Here is an 18,788-nt window from a genome sequence, read left to right as displayed (position 1 = left end):
TTCTATTTACAATTTGTTTGTTTTGTTTTTTTGGTCATTAAAAGGAAATCGTAGGCAATTCTTTCAATTTGAAAGTTTCTCTATAGCATCTCTAATTCTTTGTTTGGCATTTTCTAGTCCAATGAAGTTAATCAAAAGTGGGATTTTTAAACCTGAAATACTTCCACTTAATGCGAATCTTATTGTTTCAAATACTTGTCTCTTTTTGAGGCCTTCAGATGTTAATTGATCAACTTTTGCATCCAGATCTTGGACTGATGTGACATCCTCCACTGTTTTCAAAATGTTGATTGATTCTTCTCTGTTGGTATTTTCCAAAAATCTTTTAGCATTTTCATTCTCAAAATCAACACCAGCTAGTAAATAATCATAATTTTGTATATCATTCAATGTAGTAAAGTTATGTTTAACTTCATTAATCAGTTTTTTAACAGTATCCTTAGTTATATCTGGGTAAGCTGGAGATAACAAATCGTATCCTTCATTGACAACATGGTCCAAATGCTCATCTATTCTCTTTAGCAAATGATGTTTATTGAAAAATAACAATTTTTTGTCATCAACTTTAGCATTACCCTTAGTCAAATCACTTAAAGTGAATAACTTTTCTAATTCTTTCAACTCAAAAGTCTCAGCAATACTCACACCAGCGTGTCTAGGAGGTGACCAACCAAAGAGTGCAACAAAGTTCACTAAAGCCTCAGGTAGAAACCCTCTCTTTTTAAAATTCATAACATCAATATCACCAGATCTTTTACTAAGTTTCTTATCTTTTGTACTTGTTAATAATGGAATGTGTACAAATTTAGGAGCTTCCCAACCAAAAGCATCATACAGGGCAACATGTTTTGGAGTTGATGCTAGCCATTCTTCACCTCTGATTACGTGTGTTATTTTCATCAAGTGATCATCAATAACATTGGCAAAATGATAAGTTGGTAATCCATCAGATTTCACCAAGACGATATCATCATATCTAACATCATCTGCATTAACTTGAGGTTGAAGGTCTAGAGTACCATGAAGTAGATCATCAAATTTAGGGTATTTTGTAGGAGATTTGAATCTGATTGTAAAAGTTTCACCTTTTGCAGCTCTTTCTTTTGATTGTTCTAATGGGATATGAGAACATGCTCGATCATATGTAACTGTAGTTGGTGGTTGTAACTTCATTGCAGATTCTCTCAATGAATCCAATCTCTCTTTGGGACAGAAGCAGCGGTAAGCACCTCCAGATTCCAGCAGTTTGTCTGAGTACTGTTTATATATCTCTGATCTTTCGCTTTGTCTATATGGCCCATAATCACCGCCAACTAATGGTCCTTCATCCCATTGTAATCCACACCACTTTAATGAATCATAGATGTTTTGTTCAGCACCTTCCACCAATCTCTTTTGATCAGTATCTTCTAGCCTCACCAAGAATTGCCCACCAGTGTGTTTAGCTAGTAAATAGTTGTATAGAGCTGTTCTCAAAGATCCCATATGTAGGAATCCAGTTGGAGATGGTGCGAATCTAGTTCTAGCAGGGGTTGTTGGATTGACATCTACCTTTTTCGACAGGTTCAATGACTTCTTGGGCTTGAGTCTCAGAGTACTCGCTTGTCGTATAGACCTCCACATCCTGCTGATGAACCGCAAATGCTGAGCTTGACTTTATTCAAATGTTAAGATCCATATCCATATACAAATAAAAATTAAAAAAAAACAGAGTCGTGTCCGTTTCCAAAAAGTTTCTGATGATCTTCAAAAATTTTTTGTGTGTAGCTCATCTTCGTTTGAAAAATGTTTTGATCTGAGAGAAGGTTCAAAAAAAGCTTTTACCAAAGTAAACAACAACATTTTGACTTGGATTGGCACCAGAATGAATCAGCAGTCGCAGTTCAACAGAGTCAACGGCTTTGGCGGCCATACTAATGGGTTGCTCCAGGTGAACAGCAACAAGCTCCAAAAGGGCACTGGTCGTAGCCAAGTCACAAGACAGACCCAACCGCTGAGTGTGAGCCAGTTGCACAACATTCAACAACATCAACAGCAGCAACAGTTTCAAGGACAAGAAGGCTCTTTTGGTCAAGGGCGTTCAGTCAAAGTCCAGCCAATCACTACAGAGGCACAGTTTGCCAGAGCAAAAATCAGTTCAAAGAAGCTGTTTGACTTCGAAGACGACTTGGAGTTTTACCCAAATCCTATTGAAACCACAAGAATCAGATCCCAACCACAACAAGCTAATCAACAATCTGCTATTAATTCTAGAATGGTTATGAATGGTTCTCCAATTTCTCCATACAACACACCTACAAAACCAGTTCAATTTAACCAACAACAAGTTCATAGAATGGGGTATATGTCACCAGCTCAAGTTATCGGTTCACCACAACAACAACAACCTCAGCGTGTTATTAACCATAACCAAATTTTCAATTCACCACAAAATATGTCTAATGCTAGAAGATTAGATTTGTCAAACATTTCACCAATGTATCAAAATTCATCATCAACTACACGTCATTGGTAGTTCTAATTCATTTCAAGAAGAAGAAAAGAGATTTCTTATTTCAAATATTTGTGTTTTTATTAATGGTTTATGAGAGTTCAAAAGAAAGAAATTTTTATAGGGGTTATTCGAAGGTTAAAGAAATTTCGTTCATGTGTTTTTTACGGTTTTATGCCTTTTTTTTCAAGTCATTTCCATTTGATTTAGTTGTCGTGTGTTTTTATCATAGTATTATTTTTTAAGTTCAGTGTTTTTTTATCATCATCATACATCATCATTATTTATTTCATACTGCTTCTAGAATTCATCATAATATATATATACCAAAAAGAGTTTAAGCATTAATATTACAAAAAAAAAAGAGTTTTGCATTTTTCATCAACAATCATTATTATAGTTATCTAATTCTTTAATTTAAACATTCCAGTAACATATTTACCATCATTTCAATATTATCAAAAGTAGCACTAAAATAATAACTAATATAATAATGGTTATCCATTGACCATTTTCCTTTGCCTTTTCACTGAAATATTTCAATCTTTTCTGACCACTTGATAAATTCCGATCATTATGGTCTAACTGAGCCTCTAAATCATCTAGTAAAATATTTTGATCATCTAATTCTTGATTTATATCCAACCCTAATGCTCTTTGTCTTCTAACACTTTGTGCCAAAGTATCCAAATGTTCATCTTGTTGCACCAACTCTTGTTGATGTTGAATAAACATTTCTTGATTGGATGAGCTATTCACAGAATCAGTGTCATCCTCCTGATCATCGTCTAATTCTCTACCATCAAATAGTTGATCAGTATCAGATTGTGCTGGTGGATCAAGTACTTGGTCTTTATATGGTTTGAACTTTTTAGGTGATGCCTCCTCCACTTTATCATTGAACCTTACTGATTTCTTATTATTTAGAGGTTTGATATGACTATCAGGTTAGTACAATGGTACCAATGCTCTTTAAAAATCAATAACTTACATATTTCTAACATATTCATAATCCTTTGTGTCAATTGTCTTCACCTCATTCAACAACTCTTGATATTGTTCAACTAATTCGTCATAATCATCACTGTAACAACGTTAGTCGCGAATCATATAGTGCCAGCCCTCATTTTACTCACCCATCATCATTTCTTTCCAAAAACTTTGTAATCTTTGATAACAACTTCCTTAGATCATAATCATTATCTTCAGATGACACACCTAGCGATTGTATTCTATCGGATTCCTCTATCAAGGACCTCAAATCATCCAAATATGATTCTATAAGCCTGAGGTTCGACAGTTGTGTGGACATCACTTTTGCAGTAGATTAAATAGCTAGTTTGGTTCTTGAATTACTAAAAGAGCTCTTTAAATTGATCAAAGCCATGTTTTACAAGTGGTTTTTTTCCCTATTGTCAATTCGCGAAACCCTTGGTATCATATTCGAGGGTTATAAGTCACGTTTTTCTTCGCGAATAGTTTCGCGACCACTCATATCCGACCATGTATTTGATTTTGCGAATTGACCCTTTTGATAAAGAAGTTCAAAAGTATAAAGACATTATTGAAAGTGACACCAGGTGGCAAAAGATGCAGCTGTTTGAGTGGGCATTTGGGAAGAAGCTTACGCCTCAAGAAAGGCTAAGAAAAGTACGTTGACGCTGTTGTGTTTTCCGTTGTCTGCATTTTATTAGATTCAATGAACTAACAGATATAGAACCAAAGAGCTTTAGAAAAGACACAAAGAGAATTAGAAAGAGAAAAGAATAAACTAGAGCAGCAACAAAAGAAGTTGATTGCAGAGATAAAGAAATCTGCAAAAAATGGTCAAATGGGTGCTTGTAAAATACAAGCTAAAGATCTTGTGAGAACTAAAAGGTATGTTTCATCTATTTCAAAAGGCAATATCAGTTACTAACACCTATCGAAGATACATTGAAAAATTTAACAGCATGAAGACCTCATTACAAGCTATATCATTGAGAATTCAAGTATGTATCAACATTTAGTTTTTTATAGTTCTGATATACTAATATTTGAACAGGCTGTTAGAAGTAGTGATCAAATGACCCAATCAATGAAAGATGCAACAAGATTATTAGGATCAATGAACCGTTCAATGAATTTACCACAGTTGCAAAAAATAGCCATGGATTTTGAGAAAGAAAATGATATAATGGATCAAAGACAAGAAATGATGGATGATGCTATAGATGATGCAATTGGTGATGAATACGAAGATGATGAAGAAGCTGATGAAATTGTCAATAAAGTTTTGGATGAAATTGGTGTTGATTTGAATTCACAAATGAAGGACACTCCTCAAGGTTTGGATACTGGTGTTGCTGAAAGGGAGCGTGTCCCTCAAGCTGTAGGTGCTAATGGTGAGGGCGATGGTGAAGATGATGATTTACAAGCAAGATTGAATAGTCTAAAGAAACGTTGATTGAGTTCCACGTCATTAATTTTGTGTATTAATTTTTGTTATTGTGTTCTTTTGTTCTAGGAATATCTAATCAATAGAAATGTAGTTTTTAGATACAAGGTAATCAACAATAATCTTTGCAGATTCTTCAACAGAAGTTTTCTCTGTGTGTAAATGAATTTCTGGAGCTTCTGGAGCTTCATAAGGAGCTGATATACCAGTGAAATCTTTAATAATACCTTGTCTAGCTTTTTTGTATAAACCTTTTGGATCTCTTTCTTCAGCAACTTCTAATGGAACATCAACGAAAACTTCAACAAATGGTAAACCACTATCATCATGTAATTTTCTTGCATTGTTTCTATCAACTTTATAAGGAGAAATGAAAGATGTTATAGCAACAGTTGTTGAATCAGCAAATAATTTTGAAACTTCAGAAATACGACGAATATTTTCATTACGATCAGCTTCACTAAATCCAAGATCTTTGTTTAAACCGAAACGAATATTATCACCATCTAATCTATAAGCAGAAACACCATGTTGTAATAAATATTGTTCTAAAGCACAAGCAATTGTTCTGAAATTTGTTAGAAATAAAATTTGAAAAAGGCAATCAATAGTAAGACTCACGATTTACCAGAAGCACTTAAACCTGTCAACCAGATTGTGACACCGGATTGTTTAGTTAATTCCTTACGTTCATCGTAGGTTAAATTTGGATGCCATGTGATATTAGTAGCCATCTTTTTCAACAATACTTTGCTCTATTATTCAAAGTAACAAGTAAATTGTAGTTTCGTTGGTTAATTGAAAGCATTTATTTGAAAAGTTGATTATTTAGTGATAACTCGAAGATTGATCTCTTTGACAATATTTCACGTGACATCTTCACAGCCAATCTGTGGCTTGAGTTTACAAATCATGAATGTGGCTAGGCAACTGGATAAGGAATCCGATTGGTCAATGTTTGTATGGGCTTAGGCAACTAATTAGACCTTGAATTATCCATTAAAGTGTATAGTTTTAAGTTATTTTTCTTATAGAATGTCATAAATCTCTGAAGTTTTCAATCAAGGATCTAAAAATTACATCAACAGCTTTCGGAATTAATTCTTCAACAGCTGTTATCTCCGATGTTTGAAAGCTTTCCGGATATAAACGGAGTTTGAATTCCCAGTTTATCAAAACTGTTTTAATAATTAATTGAATAAAATTGTATTGAAAAATATTGATTTTTTTTATCTTTTATTTTTCTAAGAAAATAAGGATTTCAAAAATATAAGCTTTGAGCCAAATTTCGTAATTTTTGGATCGAATATCATTTCAATATTTTGAAGGTTTATGAAATTTTGAAGTTCAAATTAAATTTTCAAGATCATGTAAATTCTAAAATGTCCAAAATTGAATAAATTATACAAAATTTAAAATAGCTAGTATGTTGCGTGTTTTAAAGGTAAATTAATCAAATAGATCATCAATTCGATAATTTCAGGCCATAAAATTATTATACGCCCGCCATATTAATTATATACTTGATGAGCTTATTATAGCTAGAGTCGATATTAAATATTGTGAATATTGACGGCCGATCATGAAGCCAAAATAAGTATCAACATAATATTGAATCAATTTATTTAACCACAACTATTAAACATCATGAGTTTGCTATACTCAAATGTATAATAAGCACATTAGTAGCTACGACGTATGTAACTATATTGATTTATCAGCTAGAACTGCTGTTCTAAACTTTAATCATTTTCATGTCGTTGGGTCGATATTAATGTAGAATCTGCATCAATGCCTGCATGTTTAATAAACTGATGTTGTTGACTATGTAGTTGAAATTTTCTGTTGACTTGTATACCATTATCTACCAGCTAGTGTAGTTAATGGCACTGCTGACCATTAAAGAAACGATCGTGATTTACTTAAACGATCAACTATGATATTGAAAGAATTAGAAAGCTCAGTATTTAGGGAACATTTCAGGTAAACTAGTATTGTCAAGATACAAAACTACCAAAGAGAAAGAACATAAAACAACTTCATTTCTTTATTAATTAATGATACTCTATTAAATATTTTTATGAATTAATCAGACAATCATTCCAATCATTTCTTCAATTAAGTGGAAGCTTCTAAAGCTTGTTTAATATCTTGGATCAAATCTTCAGTATCTTCAATACCAACACTTAATCTAACCAAATCATCGAAAACACCAGATTTTTCTCTTTCAGCAACTGGAATACCACCATGGGTCATAATAGCTGGAACTTCTAATAAGGATTCAATACCACCCAAACTTTCAGCTAAAGTGAATAATTTAGTGTTTTGAGTGAATTTTGAAGCAGCATCTTGACCACCTTTAACTCTGAATGAGATAACACCACCACCTAAAGAATCACGATGTTGTTTTTGAACAATTTCATAACCTTTATGGGTTGGTAAACCTGGATAGTTAACAGCAACAACATTTGGAGAAGTTGATAAGAATTCTGCAATTTTTTGAGCAGATGTGGCGGCTTGTTTAACTCTTAAAGCTAAAGTTTTAACACCTCTATGAGCTAACCATGAATCAAATGGAGATGGAATAGCACCTAAGGCATTTTGTAAAAAGGTTAATTTTTGATAGATATCTTCACTGTTTGTAACTGCAACACCCAAGACAACATCTGAATGACCATTGATGAATTTGGTAGCTGAATGAACAACAATATCAGCACCGAAATTCAATGGGTTTGAAATGTATGGAGATAAGAAAGTGTTATCAACAACCAAGACGATATCTGGGTTTGAAGATTTTGAAATAACTTCTTTAACTTTGGCAATATCAGTGATTGATAAAGTTGGGTTTGATGGTGATTCAATCCAAACTAATTTGGTATCTTTTTTGATTAAGTTTGGTAAATCATTAACGATGTCATGAGCAAATTCAGTAGTTATACCATGAGTGTTTGCAACTTTTGTGAAATATCTGTGAGTACCACCGTAAACATCACCAACAGAGATAGCATGAGAACCAATTGGTAAACTTTGTAAAATGGTTGCAGTAACAGCGGAACCTGAACTGAAGGCTAAACCATATTTACCATTTTCTAAAGAAGCTAAGACTTGTTCCAAGTTGGCTCTGTTTGGGTTTGATGATCTTGAGTATTCGAATTCACCAATTGGTTTACCTGGGGCGGTTTGAGCAAAAGTTGTACTTAAAGAGATGGCTGGGATAACAGCACCAGTTGTTGGATCTGGAGAGCTACCAACGTGGACAGCTCTTGTTGAGAAATTGTATGAGGACATTGTGGATGTATGGGTGTTCTATGATATCGAGAAGAGATCAAGGGTTTTGGTACATGAGATAGTTTTTATAAGAATGAATATTTTTATTTACCTTTCAGGATTTCTAATCTCGCTCTAGGGATAACCACTTTCACGACAAATGTCGTTATTTCCTATGTGTCGAGTGCGCCTACCAGGAATATCTACTTTGGCGCATTTTTCATTTATCTGATGGCATTTTGAGAAAAAGAAGACGAATTGCAACAGTTAAACGAGACCATTTCAATTCCAGTGCAAATTTAGGAAAGATAGAGGGCTGAACTGAAGGTTATCACCATCAATAAATCTGTAGAATCTGATTAAAAGTGTGGCTTTTAATAGCATTTGAGCTCATCTTTTTTTTAGCACCGTGCCATTCCTAGATACGGAGAGCTCTGTTATCGGTTCGGACCAGAGTCCACAAGTGGAAATGGTCTTTGGTTGATGACGGTGCTGGAGGTGATCGTACAGGTGAAGTTTGAGGTGAAGTGACTGACATCAATAGATCTGGAGATATTTATCATTTTGAAGCTGTTTTGACTTTATATGATCCTAAGCTCTTGCGAAATGCTGATAGGATCTAATTAACAGTCTTAACATTGCAAAGATTATTGCCATATTGTCATTGCAATATCAGGCCTGGTGAATCATGGATTAATTGTTATTTCACTAGAATAAGGCTCCAGAGTACAAATAACGAAGCAAATCAGTATTAAATACTGTATTTTTGACACATTTTCTAAAGGACATAAGACTTTCTGGGTATTCTGTTAATCAACGATCAATATTTTCATAATTCTCTTCTATCACCATTTCAACCCTTTCTCTACATCAACATTGATTACTTATAAAGGTACATTAGATTAAATTTTATGCTAAACCACGATCTAATCGAACAAACCGAAACCCATATCATCATCAGATTCTTCTTTTTCTTCTTCAGCTTCTTCAGCAGCAGCTTCTGGAGCATCAGCAGCGGCGGCACCTGGAGCAGCAGCAGCACCTGAACCACCAGTTGGGACAGTAGCTAATTTTTCGTTACCTTCAGCGATTAATTCTTCAACTGATTTACCTTCAACGGCTTCGAATAATTGAGAGATTCTTTCTTCTTCAACTTCAATACCGACTGATTCTAAGACGGATTTGACACCATCAGCAGATGGGGTTGAACCAGCAGCGTTCAATAATAAGTAAGCAGCTAAGTATTTAGACACTAGATATTGTTAGTACTTTGAATCTTTTGTAGATTTCGTGGGAGATTGGTGATATGTGGAATATATGTCAAGAACTTGAAATTTTGATAAATTTGAACACTCTAGAGCATAGCAATTCTCGTTTCCAATAAATCATTCATATTGTGATATATCTTATCCATTTTCAAATAAAATTCGTTGAATACTTTGATCAATAAGCACTTTTCATCACTTTCTGACAACATGGGTCTTCAATTTGGTAATTTGGGATTTTCTCCTGGAATAACTCTCTTGACAATAATTCACATATATGTGCAATCTCCCATTCCTTCTGTGATCCTTCACTCACTTTTTCTTTACTTGGTTGTAATCCTTCTTCACCTTCAACTAGCACGTCTTCAACGAGTTCAACACTCATATTTTTCACCAAACCTGGTTCCCAAGGGAAGTGGTGTCCAGGTGTCTACGCCAAAATGCTTGAGCGTCACACAAACAAGCGCTGAAAACTGAAAATTTCAACAGTCACAAAAACTGTCTGCGCTTACCAAAATGCCATAAACGTGGTGTTTGGAGGTACGTTTCTTTCGCTTTTGCGTTCGCTGGGAGTCCAGTTTGGTTATGAAAAAATGTGAAAAGAAGTTGAGAAACACCAACAACAACTATTGAAAGAACATCACCAAGAAAGTTATAGCCAATATGTCTGACGGTATGTGAGGAATCATAGAATGAAGAGGAAATGAATATTGTTATTACTGGAAACATATATGAAGAGCAAAAGAGGAATCAAAGTTGTATTAAATGTCGTTGAGAGAGATGGAATTTCAATATTAGATAAAGGAAGGATTCAAACATCAATCATTAAATGAATAAGAATCAAAAGGATAAATCACAGTCATAAGGATTATATATCAATTCATAATTAATTCAAAGAACCCATACATGTTCAAGGAATAAACTATTCACCCTTCAAGAATCTGACGAAATATGGATATACTAACAATTTTTTTAGCTGCTACTGACTCACGTAGAAAGAGAACATTCAAAGCATTCTCATACAGAGGTGTTGATTTAAAAGATTTATTAGAATTACCAACTGAAGAATTTGCTAAATTAGCCCATGCTAGAGTTAGAAGAAGATTCCAAAGAGGTTTAAACAACAAACCATATGGTTTAATCAAAAAATTAAGAGCTGCTAAATTAGCTACTGAACCAAATGAAAAACCAGCTGTTGTTAAAACTCATTTACGTAACATGATCATTGTCCCAGAAATGATTGGTTCAGTTGTTGGTGTCTACAATGGTAAAGTTTTCAACCAAGTTGAAATCAAACCAGAAATGGTTGGTCACTACTTAGGTGAATTCTCAATCACTTATACTCCAGTTCGTCACGGTCGTGCCGGTGTTGGCTCAAACCGTTTCATTCCATTGAAATAGATTTCTGATTATTAGTTTTTGTGGGATCATGTTTGTGTATTTAAAATAAAAAGGAAAATAATGAAAAAAAACTAGAACTCAATGAAACCGTAGTCAACTACAAAATTATTCATCAAATATTATTTTTATCTTTATTACATTACATTACTGAATATTCATAGCTTTCAGATCATTATCAAGTTCTTCACCTTCAATTGGAGCCAATTCAGGTGCTCTTGGGAAACCATAATACTCTTTCAGTCCAACCAACACACTAATCTCTTCATTAACTTGTGCTCTTTGTGTAACTAACTCATCTGTATATTCTGGCACTTTGTATGAATATTCAGGTACCAATGAGTCCATTAATCTTCTTTCTTTGTTAACCTTGTACCATTTTTCCGTGAGTTCTTTCAAATAACCTGATTTGAAATCTGATACTCTCTTGAAATATTGTTGATGTATAGCTGTCCTTTGTGCTCTTGTCTTTCTATCTATGCATTCAAATTTATATTTTTGACTTAATGAGGCAAGCCTTACCTTTTCTTCTCTATGTGAATCAATCTTGGTGTAAACATTTTGTAATTCGGGATGGGAACCATTCAGACACATTTCTAATTCTGACTTAAATCTGGACATTTTATCTTCGTATAATCTATCTCTTAATTTAGCAAAATCAACCTCAATCTCTGTTAAAAACTGTATTGCCTCTTTCCTTTGTTTCTGTTTCTCCAATTCAACCTCTAGTTCCTTTTGCTTTTCAACTTTTTGCTCCTCTGTAAGCTCCTCTTCTTCTTCCTCTTCTTCATCTTCCTCTTCTCCAACATCTTCATCTTCAGCTTCGTTGACATTTTCATCTTCAGCTTCAGATTTTTTAACACCAACTTGAGATTCCTGCTCCGGTTGTGGTTCTTCATCTTCATGATTTGCCTCATCACCATTGTCATCTTTGACATCTTCATCCTTAGTTACTTCATCAACTTGTTCTTCTTGTGTATCCTCTTTTTCTTCATCCGCTGTTTTTCTTCTTTTGATTGGCTCCAACAATGATTCACTTAGCTTACGTTTTTTGACATCTTCATCAACGGTACCATTCTCTTTAACTGGTTCACTCTCAGCTTTTGGCTCTGGTTCTTCACTAGTCTTCAACTGCTCAACAACTTTACCAAACTCTTCATTTGCCTCAATTTCAATCTCAATATCTTTATCTTCATCTAATTGATCAATGTAATCTCCCTTGACAACTGTGTTATCCGCTTCTTCTTCATCTTCTTGAAGTAAAGTTGAATCTTGATCCTCACGTTTGGCAATCTTCTCTAACTGCGACTCAGCACCATCATACATTCTTTCAGTTTCAGCTTCTGAATCTAAATCACTCAAATCAGAACTTTCGTCAGAAGCAATGCTTTTGCTTCTACCTTCTGTTGGTTTCGTACTTGTTGCTTTACTGGCTGGTTCGTTTGTAGTATTGTTGTTTGTGCTTGTTGGAGTTTGATCAGTTGTCATTTGTTTGTAAATTCCAGGTGAAGTAGGAAGGTCTGATAATGGTGATGTTTCTCCAGGTTCACTATATATATGTCTTTCTATTTAAATTTCTGTTAGTATACAACTCAACACTTAAAACTTTCCTTGACAACTATTTTCTGTTGTTCATTAAAAGAAAAAACTTCAAAACAAAATACTTACTTTCAGGAATGGTCTCGATATCGGTCATAATAACGCTTCGAAACTGTGCCACTTAAGCAATATCTGTGCTATTATGCTATTGTCTTGAACAAACACGTTTGATTCGGTTGGTTGTTGTGTAATTCTAACTTGTGTTAGTATAATCATCTCCCATAAAGATCATGACGGGGATAAATACTCACAACTTGTTGCTGGTTCTTGTGATGGGTGTAGAGTTGGGAGGTTTGGATGGCTATAGATGTACCAGTTTCTAATTATCTGACTCTCACTTGGTGAACAACTTCCAGGACGGTTTCAAAGGGTTACAATGTCAACTAGAAGCTCGAATTGTAGTTAAATTTTGTTTATTTGCACACAGATAAAAGGCCCTACAAAGGGTAACCACAGGCACCTCAATTAGGAAATGGTTATGGAGCTCCGAGAGAAGATAATTTTTTTTTATAGGAACCTTTTCATATTGAGATGAGATGAGCTTCTACGATAGTATTGAGGCTTTATTGATTAATAGATATAATGGCTGCTATTGGTGATTTATTTGGGAAATCCAAAAAGGATGATAAGTTGGTTGACTTGTTCGCCAAAAGCCGTGGGCCTGTGAAGAGAACCGTTGGTCAAAGAACTGTTTTACCAACCAAGAAACCAGATACAGAAGAAAGTGAATCAGATGAAGATTCAGAAGATTCAGAAGATGATGATAGCATAAATGAAGAAGAACAAGAAGATAGTGATGAAGAAATGGATGAAGCTGAAGAAGAAGAAGCTCCTGTTGAGATCAAAAAGAAGAAAAAGAACTCTGATGAAGATGATGATCTTGAAGGAAAGTATTTAGAAAAGATTTTAAATGATCCAAAATCAAAAGATAATGAAGAACAAAAGGAAGATGAAGAGTCTAAATATGAAGCTGATAGTGATTCTGAAGATGAAGAAGAAGCAAAACTTGCCGCAAAATCTTCAGAAGCTAAATCAATTGATTTCAAAGAAAAAGAAGTTGAGAAAGCTCAAAGAACAATTTTTATAGGGAATATGGCTTCCTCTGTTATCACTTCTAAGAAAGACTATAAAGAATTGAAAAAATTCTTCACAACTTTTGGTCCAATAGAGTCTATAAGATTTAGATCAATCTCCTTTAATGAACCAATACCTAGAAAAGCTGCATTTGTTAAACAAAAATTACACGAATCAAGAGATTCTCTAAATGCATACATCGTCTTCAAAACTCAACAGGATGCTAGAAAAGCATTAGAAGCTAATGGTAAAGTGCTATTCAATTTACATTTAAGAGTTGACTCTGTTTCACATCCTGCTAAAATTGATAACAAAAGAACAATTTTCGTTGGTAATTTAGATTTTGAAGAAAAAGAAGAAGAATTATGGAACATCTTTGGTGAATGTGGTGAAATTGATTCTGTTCGTATTGTTCGTGACTCTGCTACCAACATGGGTAAAGGTTTTGGTTACGTTCAGTTCAAAGATTTCACTTCAGTTTCTAAAGCTTTATTATTACATGAAAAGAAATTAGGTGCTAAAAAGAGAAAACTAAGAATAACAAGATCAAAGCGTGTTAAACCAAATCAACAAAACAACAACAATAATAATAAGCATAACAATAACAACAAACAGAGAGCACTCAAGAACTTAACAGACGATCAAAAGACTAAATTAGGTAGAGCTCAAAGAGTCCTTGGTAAAGCTGATCGTTCTCAAGCCGGTAAAATTATTGAAGGGCAAAGAGCCCAAAAGGGTGACCGTGTTGCTGGTGTCAAGCATGGTAAGAACCGTGTTAAGAAGCCAAGAATCAGACAAAGATCCACTGATTTCAAAAACAATCGTAAATAGAATTGAATTTTGAAAGTTTTTTAATGCTTTGAATAATTTTGTATGATAAAACAGTCGGTACACACCACACGATTAGATAAGACAAAACCACACTGGTGCCAAAATTGCATATGTGTAGATAGCTAAAATCTATATAAAGAGCCACCCAGAATTAAACAAATAAGTTTTACCCCCTTTTCCACAATTCAAATTATAAGGGTGCAAGAGTACAATGGGTGCTAATACTTCTAGGGAATCAACAGTTAGAGATAACAGAGACATTGAAAAGCTTTCATACAGGGATGATGAAAGCTATGAAGAGGTTTTGAACGAGAAATTCGCCTCTGTTTCATTAAAGCCACAGGTAAATGAATCCAAAACCAAATCTGCTGAAGCAATATCTCTAGAATCAATTGATAAATGGGAAGCATCATTACTATCAGATAAGAAGAACTTGTTAACCATCAATGCTTTAGCACACAACCCTATTGTTAATGTCATCAAAAATCACAAGCAAATCACAAAAGATTCAGTTGATATTTGGAATACTCAAGCTTCTTTAGAAGGTTCACCAATCACTTCTCAGAATAGTAGTGGGAGATGCTGGATCTTTGCGTCAACCAATGTTTTTAGAACCTTTTATCAAAAGAAATTTGATATTGAAAGCTTTGAACTTTCACAAGCTTATCTATTCTTTTGGGACAAATTGGAAAAATCAAACTATTTATTGAATAATATTATTGAAACTGCTGATGAAAAATTAGAATCAAGAGTCGTCCAGACTATCTTAGCTAATGGACTAAGCGATGGTGGTCAATGGGATATGATTGTGAATTTGGTGAACAAGTATGGTTTAGTTCCAAAATCTGTTTATAACGATGATTATCATGCTTCAAACTCTGCTGCTTTGAATTATGTTTTGGTGAACAAAGTTAGGGAGTATGCATTGGAGTTGAGAAGATTGATCAATGATGAGAAAGTTTCAAAAGAAGAAGTCACTCATGTTAAGGATAAACAGATTCATGAAATCTACAACATTATTGCCTTATTACTAGGCCCACCTCCAAAAGCCGATGAAGAGTTTACTTGGGAATACAAGGATAAATCAGGTAAGGCACATTCAATCAAAAACTCTCCATTGGATTTCGCCTCACTTGTTGATTTACAAATCAATGAAACCTTCTCATTGATTAACGATCCAAGAAATGATTATGATAAGCTATACACAGTTGATAAATTGAACAATGTTGTTGGAGGTAAACCAATTGATTATGTTAATGTCAAATCTATTGTTCAAAAGAAAGTTATTATTGATTCATTGAAAGATAACCAGCCAGTGTTTTTCGGATGTGATGTTGGTAAATTCCAGGATAATGGTGTTCTTGACACTGAGGCCTTTGATTATGAATTGGCATTCAACACTAAATTGAATTTGACAAAAGAACAAAGATTGAAAGTTGGCTCTTCTGCAATGACACATGCCATGGTTATCACAGCTGTTCATGTTATCGACGGTGAGATCCAAAGATATAAAATTCAAAATTCATGGGGTGAAACTGCTGGTAATAAAGGTTATTTTGTTGCGACTGATAAATGGTTTGATGAATACGTTTATCAAGTTGTTACAAGCACCAAATATGCTCCTAAATACTTGACTGAAATCTGGAAGAAAGGTGACTACAGTGTTCTTCCAATCTATGATCCAATGGGTGCTCTTGCTTGAGGTGAGAGTAAGTCCGGTCTTTTTCAATTCTTTTTGCGTTATAAACTACTATTTTACTTAAACCAATAAACAGGAAATTCAATATTTTACAAGTTGTGTGTTCTCTTCGTATAGTAAAGCTTATCACATCAAAATTACATAATCTTAATGTAGTGGCCGCTACCGATGAAGTCGTGCGCGATTCCAGAAACTTCGAGAGCTCATACGTGTTAACGAAACTTGTCAACATTTGTTTCATCTTCATTTATAATTTCACAAAGACCTTCACCTTACTTTCTCCTTGAAGTTCAAAAAGAGCTTCTATAACAAGACCTTATTATGCTAAATAGAAGATCTGTGACAATTTTGCTAGGAGTTTTATTACTAGCTGTCAGCATATATTCCCTAACCATACCCTCATCTGCAAAATCATTAATTTGTTCCCAAACTGATCCAAAAGATTGTTATCCAAAATTATTTGAACCTTCAAAAGACTGGAAAATAATAAGGGAAGGCCAAGAGACTCCACCAGGCTTAGATTTCAGAATAGATCTTGAAACAGGTTTAAAAGAAGCAAAATTATTAGATAATACCGCATCAAACAACGCGCAATATCAAGAAGTGGCGATCAAAGAAGCTATTGAAAAAACAGACGGAAAACAGATCGTTAGTTATAGCTCAGAAGATATCCAAGAGGATTCAGATATAACTGCACTCAAAATGGCCGTTCAAGGAGCTGATACCCAAATCGATGTTCATGATGCTTTGAGTTTTCTTAGTGAATCTCAAGATGAGAAAAAGTTATTGAGTTCGTTAGATTCATTAACTGATCATTCACACAACTTGAAAGATGGTGTGTTGATATCAGAGCCAGAAAATTTCAATAACTTGGTGGATCTTGCAACTTCAAAATCTAAATACACTAATAATGTTCATGAAATGGCATCTAGAGTTATTGCTCAAGCCTTGAGACATAATCCAAAGGCTTTATCAAATATCGATGCTGGTGAAGTCTTACCAAAATTTTTGAATGCCTTGAAGACTGAAGATAATTCTGTCTTACAAAAAAGATTTCTAGGTGTTATTTCAAGTGTTGTGCAGACTGATTCTAATTCATTAATTTTCAAACAACTTGGTGGTCAAGATTTACTTTTAGACTCATTTAGTAAATTACAAGAAGATTCAAAAGTTAGAGCACTTGAGATATTAGATGATGTCAAAAGACATGCGTTGGTGAAAAGAGATGAAGATAATGACAATGCCAAAATTTTCCAGACAATACAGCGTTCATTAGCCAATAAAGAAGTTCAAGATGATCATGCATTAGAGCAGATATTTGACAGGGCTGTTGCTTTGAAGAAAGAAAATAAACAACTGAAATCAGACCCAAGCTTTATGGAGTGGTTGAGTGAGGAAGTTCAAACTAGAAAGTTGGCTAAGAGAGATGACGAAACCAACGATGACTTACACCAGAAATTACTAGAAGCTAGACATGTTGTTTTTGGTAATCCTAACGCATTGAGAAAAGCTATGGCTGATGAGCTTTAATGGGTATGTTTAATAGAGAACGTTTATATGTAATATTTAATCTACAATTGTTTTTGGTTTGAGACTCTGTAATATAGATGAATCGTCGCTTAAACAGATAACGAGATGGCTCTTCTACACTTGCTGAATGGACATTAAAACGTTATATTAAAATTGATTCTTTATCATAACACATATCATCAACCATAGAGGGAGACGTTGTTCTAAATTTACAACTCTTGAGTAGCATCAAGAAATTTAGGATCATTTTGTAATCTTGTTTTAAATTTATCCCACCATGTATCAAAATACTTTATATTTATTCTCCCCTGATCATCTATGAAACCCGTTAGGTAATTATATGCATGTTTTACAATCTTCCCAGCCAAAAGAGCAGTTGTGTTTGGGTTTGAAGGCATAATGCTTCCATTATATGGTGTTGTAGTTAATTGTTTTTGTTTTGAAGATTGAGCAAAAGCTTTAGCTTCTTCTAGTTGTCTTTCAGCATCAGCAACTGGTTCAATTGAGATCCCCACCGTGATGTTATTCAATGGATCACTTGCTTGATCAGTATCCATATCCATCTCATCCATAATTTGTGGACTATTTTGAACACTATTATTTAATTTGAAGATAGCACTTGGTTTACTTGCTGATATTGAACCAAAAAGTTTGAAATCTTGGTTTGGTAGCTGGAAAAAGATCAATGCAGCAAAAGACGGGTCCAGCTCGATGTTTGGTAGTAGGAATATAGCAACATGTGATATCTTGGTACCATTCTCCATATTTATGGCATATTTATTGGTATCAACCTGTTCAGCAAGTTGAACTAGAGAGATTGTTAGATTACATTCTTGAGTATTTCTAAGTTTGTGCTTTACTTACCAGGTCTCCCAGAGCATACTGATCCAAACATCGACATCTGATAATATTAAACACTTGAATTGAAGGCTTAGTGAGTCTATTGTATCTTCACAATCTTGTCCTAAAGTTATCAACATTGGTTTTATACCCAGCGAGTGTGCACCTTCCAATTCTGGTGATTTTATGAAAATTTTCGAAAGAATTTTCTTTCTGCTTCTCTTCTATTCTTTAAGCATCCATAATGATAACAGGTTGACTTCAGAAGCGCCTAGCTTACACTTGGAACCCGGGATTTTTGTTAATGATTGAACGGAACGCGCTGATCGTATAAGGTCTTAATGGGTGTAATTCACT

The 18,788-nt window shown here is 34.2% G+C and overlaps 13 protein-coding genes across 13 annotated transcripts; 6 read left to right on the top strand and 7 right to left on the bottom strand.

Moving 5' to 3' along the window:
- Positions 1-63: 63 nt before the first annotated feature.
- Positions 64-1,623, bottom strand: MSE1 (glutamate--tRNA ligase MSE1; the record flags this gene model as incomplete). Its single annotated transcript, XM_019181710.1, has 1 exon — positions 64-1,623. One exon carries the CDS (start codon positions 1,621-1,623, stop codon positions 64-66), a length of 1,560 nt encoding a protein of 519 aa, XP_019038930.1.
- Positions 1,624-1,864: 241 nt separating this feature from the next.
- WICANDRAFT_78358 (uncharacterized protein) lies at positions 1,865-2,515 on the top strand (the record flags this gene model as incomplete). The annotated part of the gene is made up of 1 exon (XM_019184711.1): positions 1,865-2,515. The coding sequence occupies one exon, from the start codon at positions 1,865-1,867 to the stop codon at positions 2,513-2,515; it is 651 nt and encodes a 216-aa protein (XP_019038929.1).
- Positions 2,516-2,935: 420 nt separating this feature from the next.
- Positions 2,936-3,803, bottom strand: SYN8 (syntaxin; the record flags this gene model as incomplete). The annotated part of the gene is made up of 3 exons (XM_019184710.1): positions 2,936-3,431; positions 3,483-3,575; positions 3,628-3,803. The coding sequence occupies 3 exons, from the start codon at positions 3,801-3,803 to the stop codon at positions 2,936-2,938; spliced, it is 765 nt and encodes a 254-aa protein (XP_019038928.1).
- Positions 3,804-4,081: 278 nt separating this feature from the next.
- DID4 (ESCRT-III subunit protein DID4) lies at positions 4,082-4,937 on the top strand (the record flags this gene model as incomplete). The annotated part of the gene is made up of 4 exons (XM_019185598.1): positions 4,082-4,141; positions 4,209-4,369; positions 4,422-4,482; positions 4,536-4,937. The coding sequence occupies 4 exons, from the start codon at positions 4,082-4,084 to the stop codon at positions 4,935-4,937; spliced, it is 684 nt and encodes a 227-aa protein (XP_019038927.1).
- A 66-nt stretch (positions 4,938-5,003) lies between these two features.
- On the bottom strand, positions 5,004-5,662 carry MET14 (adenylyl-sulfate kinase; the record flags this gene model as incomplete). Its single annotated transcript, XM_019185597.1, has 2 exons — positions 5,004-5,496; positions 5,550-5,662. The coding sequence occupies 2 exons, from the start codon at positions 5,660-5,662 to the stop codon at positions 5,004-5,006; spliced, it is 606 nt and encodes a 201-aa protein (XP_019038926.1).
- Positions 5,663-7,046: 1,384 nt separating this feature from the next.
- On the bottom strand, positions 7,047-8,216 carry CYS3 (cystathionine gamma-lyase CYS3; the record flags this gene model as incomplete). The annotated part of the gene is made up of 1 exon (XM_019184709.1): positions 7,047-8,216. The coding sequence occupies one exon, from the start codon at positions 8,214-8,216 to the stop codon at positions 7,047-7,049; it is 1,170 nt and encodes a 389-aa protein (XP_019038925.1).
- Positions 8,217-9,121: 905 nt separating this feature from the next.
- On the bottom strand, positions 9,122-9,442 carry RPP2A (ribosomal protein P2; the record flags this gene model as incomplete). The annotated part of the gene is made up of 1 exon (XM_019181751.1): positions 9,122-9,442. A coding segment is annotated over one exon (321 nt), but the record flags the coding sequence as incomplete, so codon positions are not given.
- A 681-nt stretch (positions 9,443-10,123) lies between these two features.
- On the top strand, positions 10,124-10,924 carry RPS15 (40S ribosomal protein uS19; the record flags this gene model as incomplete). Its single annotated transcript, XM_019180429.1, has 2 exons — positions 10,124-10,133; positions 10,437-10,924. The coding sequence occupies 2 exons, from the start codon at positions 10,124-10,126 to the stop codon at positions 10,859-10,861; spliced, it is 435 nt and encodes a 144-aa protein (XP_019038923.1). The 3' UTR covers positions 10,862-10,924.
- Positions 10,925-12,554, bottom strand: DEP1 (Rpd3L histone deacetylase complex subunit DEP1; the record flags this gene model as incomplete). The annotated part of the gene is made up of 2 exons (XM_019184112.1): positions 10,925-12,423; positions 12,527-12,554. 2 exons carry the CDS (start codon positions 12,552-12,554, stop codon positions 11,006-11,008), a joined length of 1,446 nt encoding a protein of 481 aa, XP_019038922.1. The 3' UTR covers positions 10,925-11,005.
- A 707-nt stretch (positions 12,555-13,261) lies between these two features.
- On the top strand, positions 13,262-14,362 carry NOP12 (rRNA-processing protein NOP12; the record flags this gene model as incomplete). Its single annotated transcript, XM_019185596.1, has 1 exon — positions 13,262-14,362. One exon carries the CDS (start codon positions 13,262-13,264, stop codon positions 14,360-14,362), a length of 1,101 nt encoding a protein of 366 aa, XP_019038921.1.
- A 211-nt stretch (positions 14,363-14,573) lies between these two features.
- On the top strand, positions 14,574-16,064 carry WICANDRAFT_31371 (C1 family peptidase; the record flags this gene model as incomplete). The annotated part of the gene is made up of 1 exon (XM_019181828.1): positions 14,574-16,064. The coding sequence occupies one exon, from the start codon at positions 14,574-14,576 to the stop codon at positions 16,062-16,064; it is 1,491 nt and encodes a 496-aa protein (XP_019038920.1).
- A 668-nt stretch (positions 16,065-16,732) lies between these two features.
- Positions 16,733-17,661, top strand: SIL1 (Sil1p). Its single transcript, XM_019186303.1, has one exon. It carries the CDS (start codon positions 16,764-16,766, stop codon positions 17,589-17,591), a length of 828 nt encoding a protein of 275 aa, XP_019038919.1. The 5' UTR covers positions 16,733-16,763; the 3' UTR covers positions 17,592-17,661.
- OPI10 (Opi10p) lies at positions 17,662-18,763 on the bottom strand. The gene has a single exon (XM_019186302.1). The coding sequence runs from the start codon at positions 18,353-18,355 to the stop codon at positions 17,801-17,803; it is 555 nt and encodes a 184-aa protein (XP_019038918.1). The 5' UTR covers positions 18,356-18,763; the 3' UTR covers positions 17,662-17,800.
- Between the last annotated feature and the right edge of the window lie 25 nt (positions 18,764-18,788).

Source organism: Wickerhamomyces anomalus, assembly GCF_001661255.1.
Source record: "Wickerhamomyces anomalus NRRL Y-366-8 unplaced genomic scaffold WICANscaffold_3, whole genome shotgun sequence".
NCBI lineage: Eukaryota > Fungi > Ascomycota > Saccharomycetes > Phaffomycetales > Wickerhamomycetaceae > Hansenula > Hansenula anomala.
The sequence above is the reverse complement of the archived record's forward strand: the minus strand, read 5'-3'. Positions and strand labels throughout refer to the sequence as shown.

Bases quoted from the DNA above. Each gene is read 5' to 3' on its own strand.
- SIL1 (XM_019186303.1), top strand. From the start codon at position 16,764: ATGGCCGTTCAAGGAGCTGATACCCAAATCGATGTTCATGATGCTTTG.
- OPI10 (XM_019186302.1), bottom strand. From the start codon at position 18,355: ATGGAGAATGGTACCAAGATATCACATGTTGCTATATTCCTACTACCA.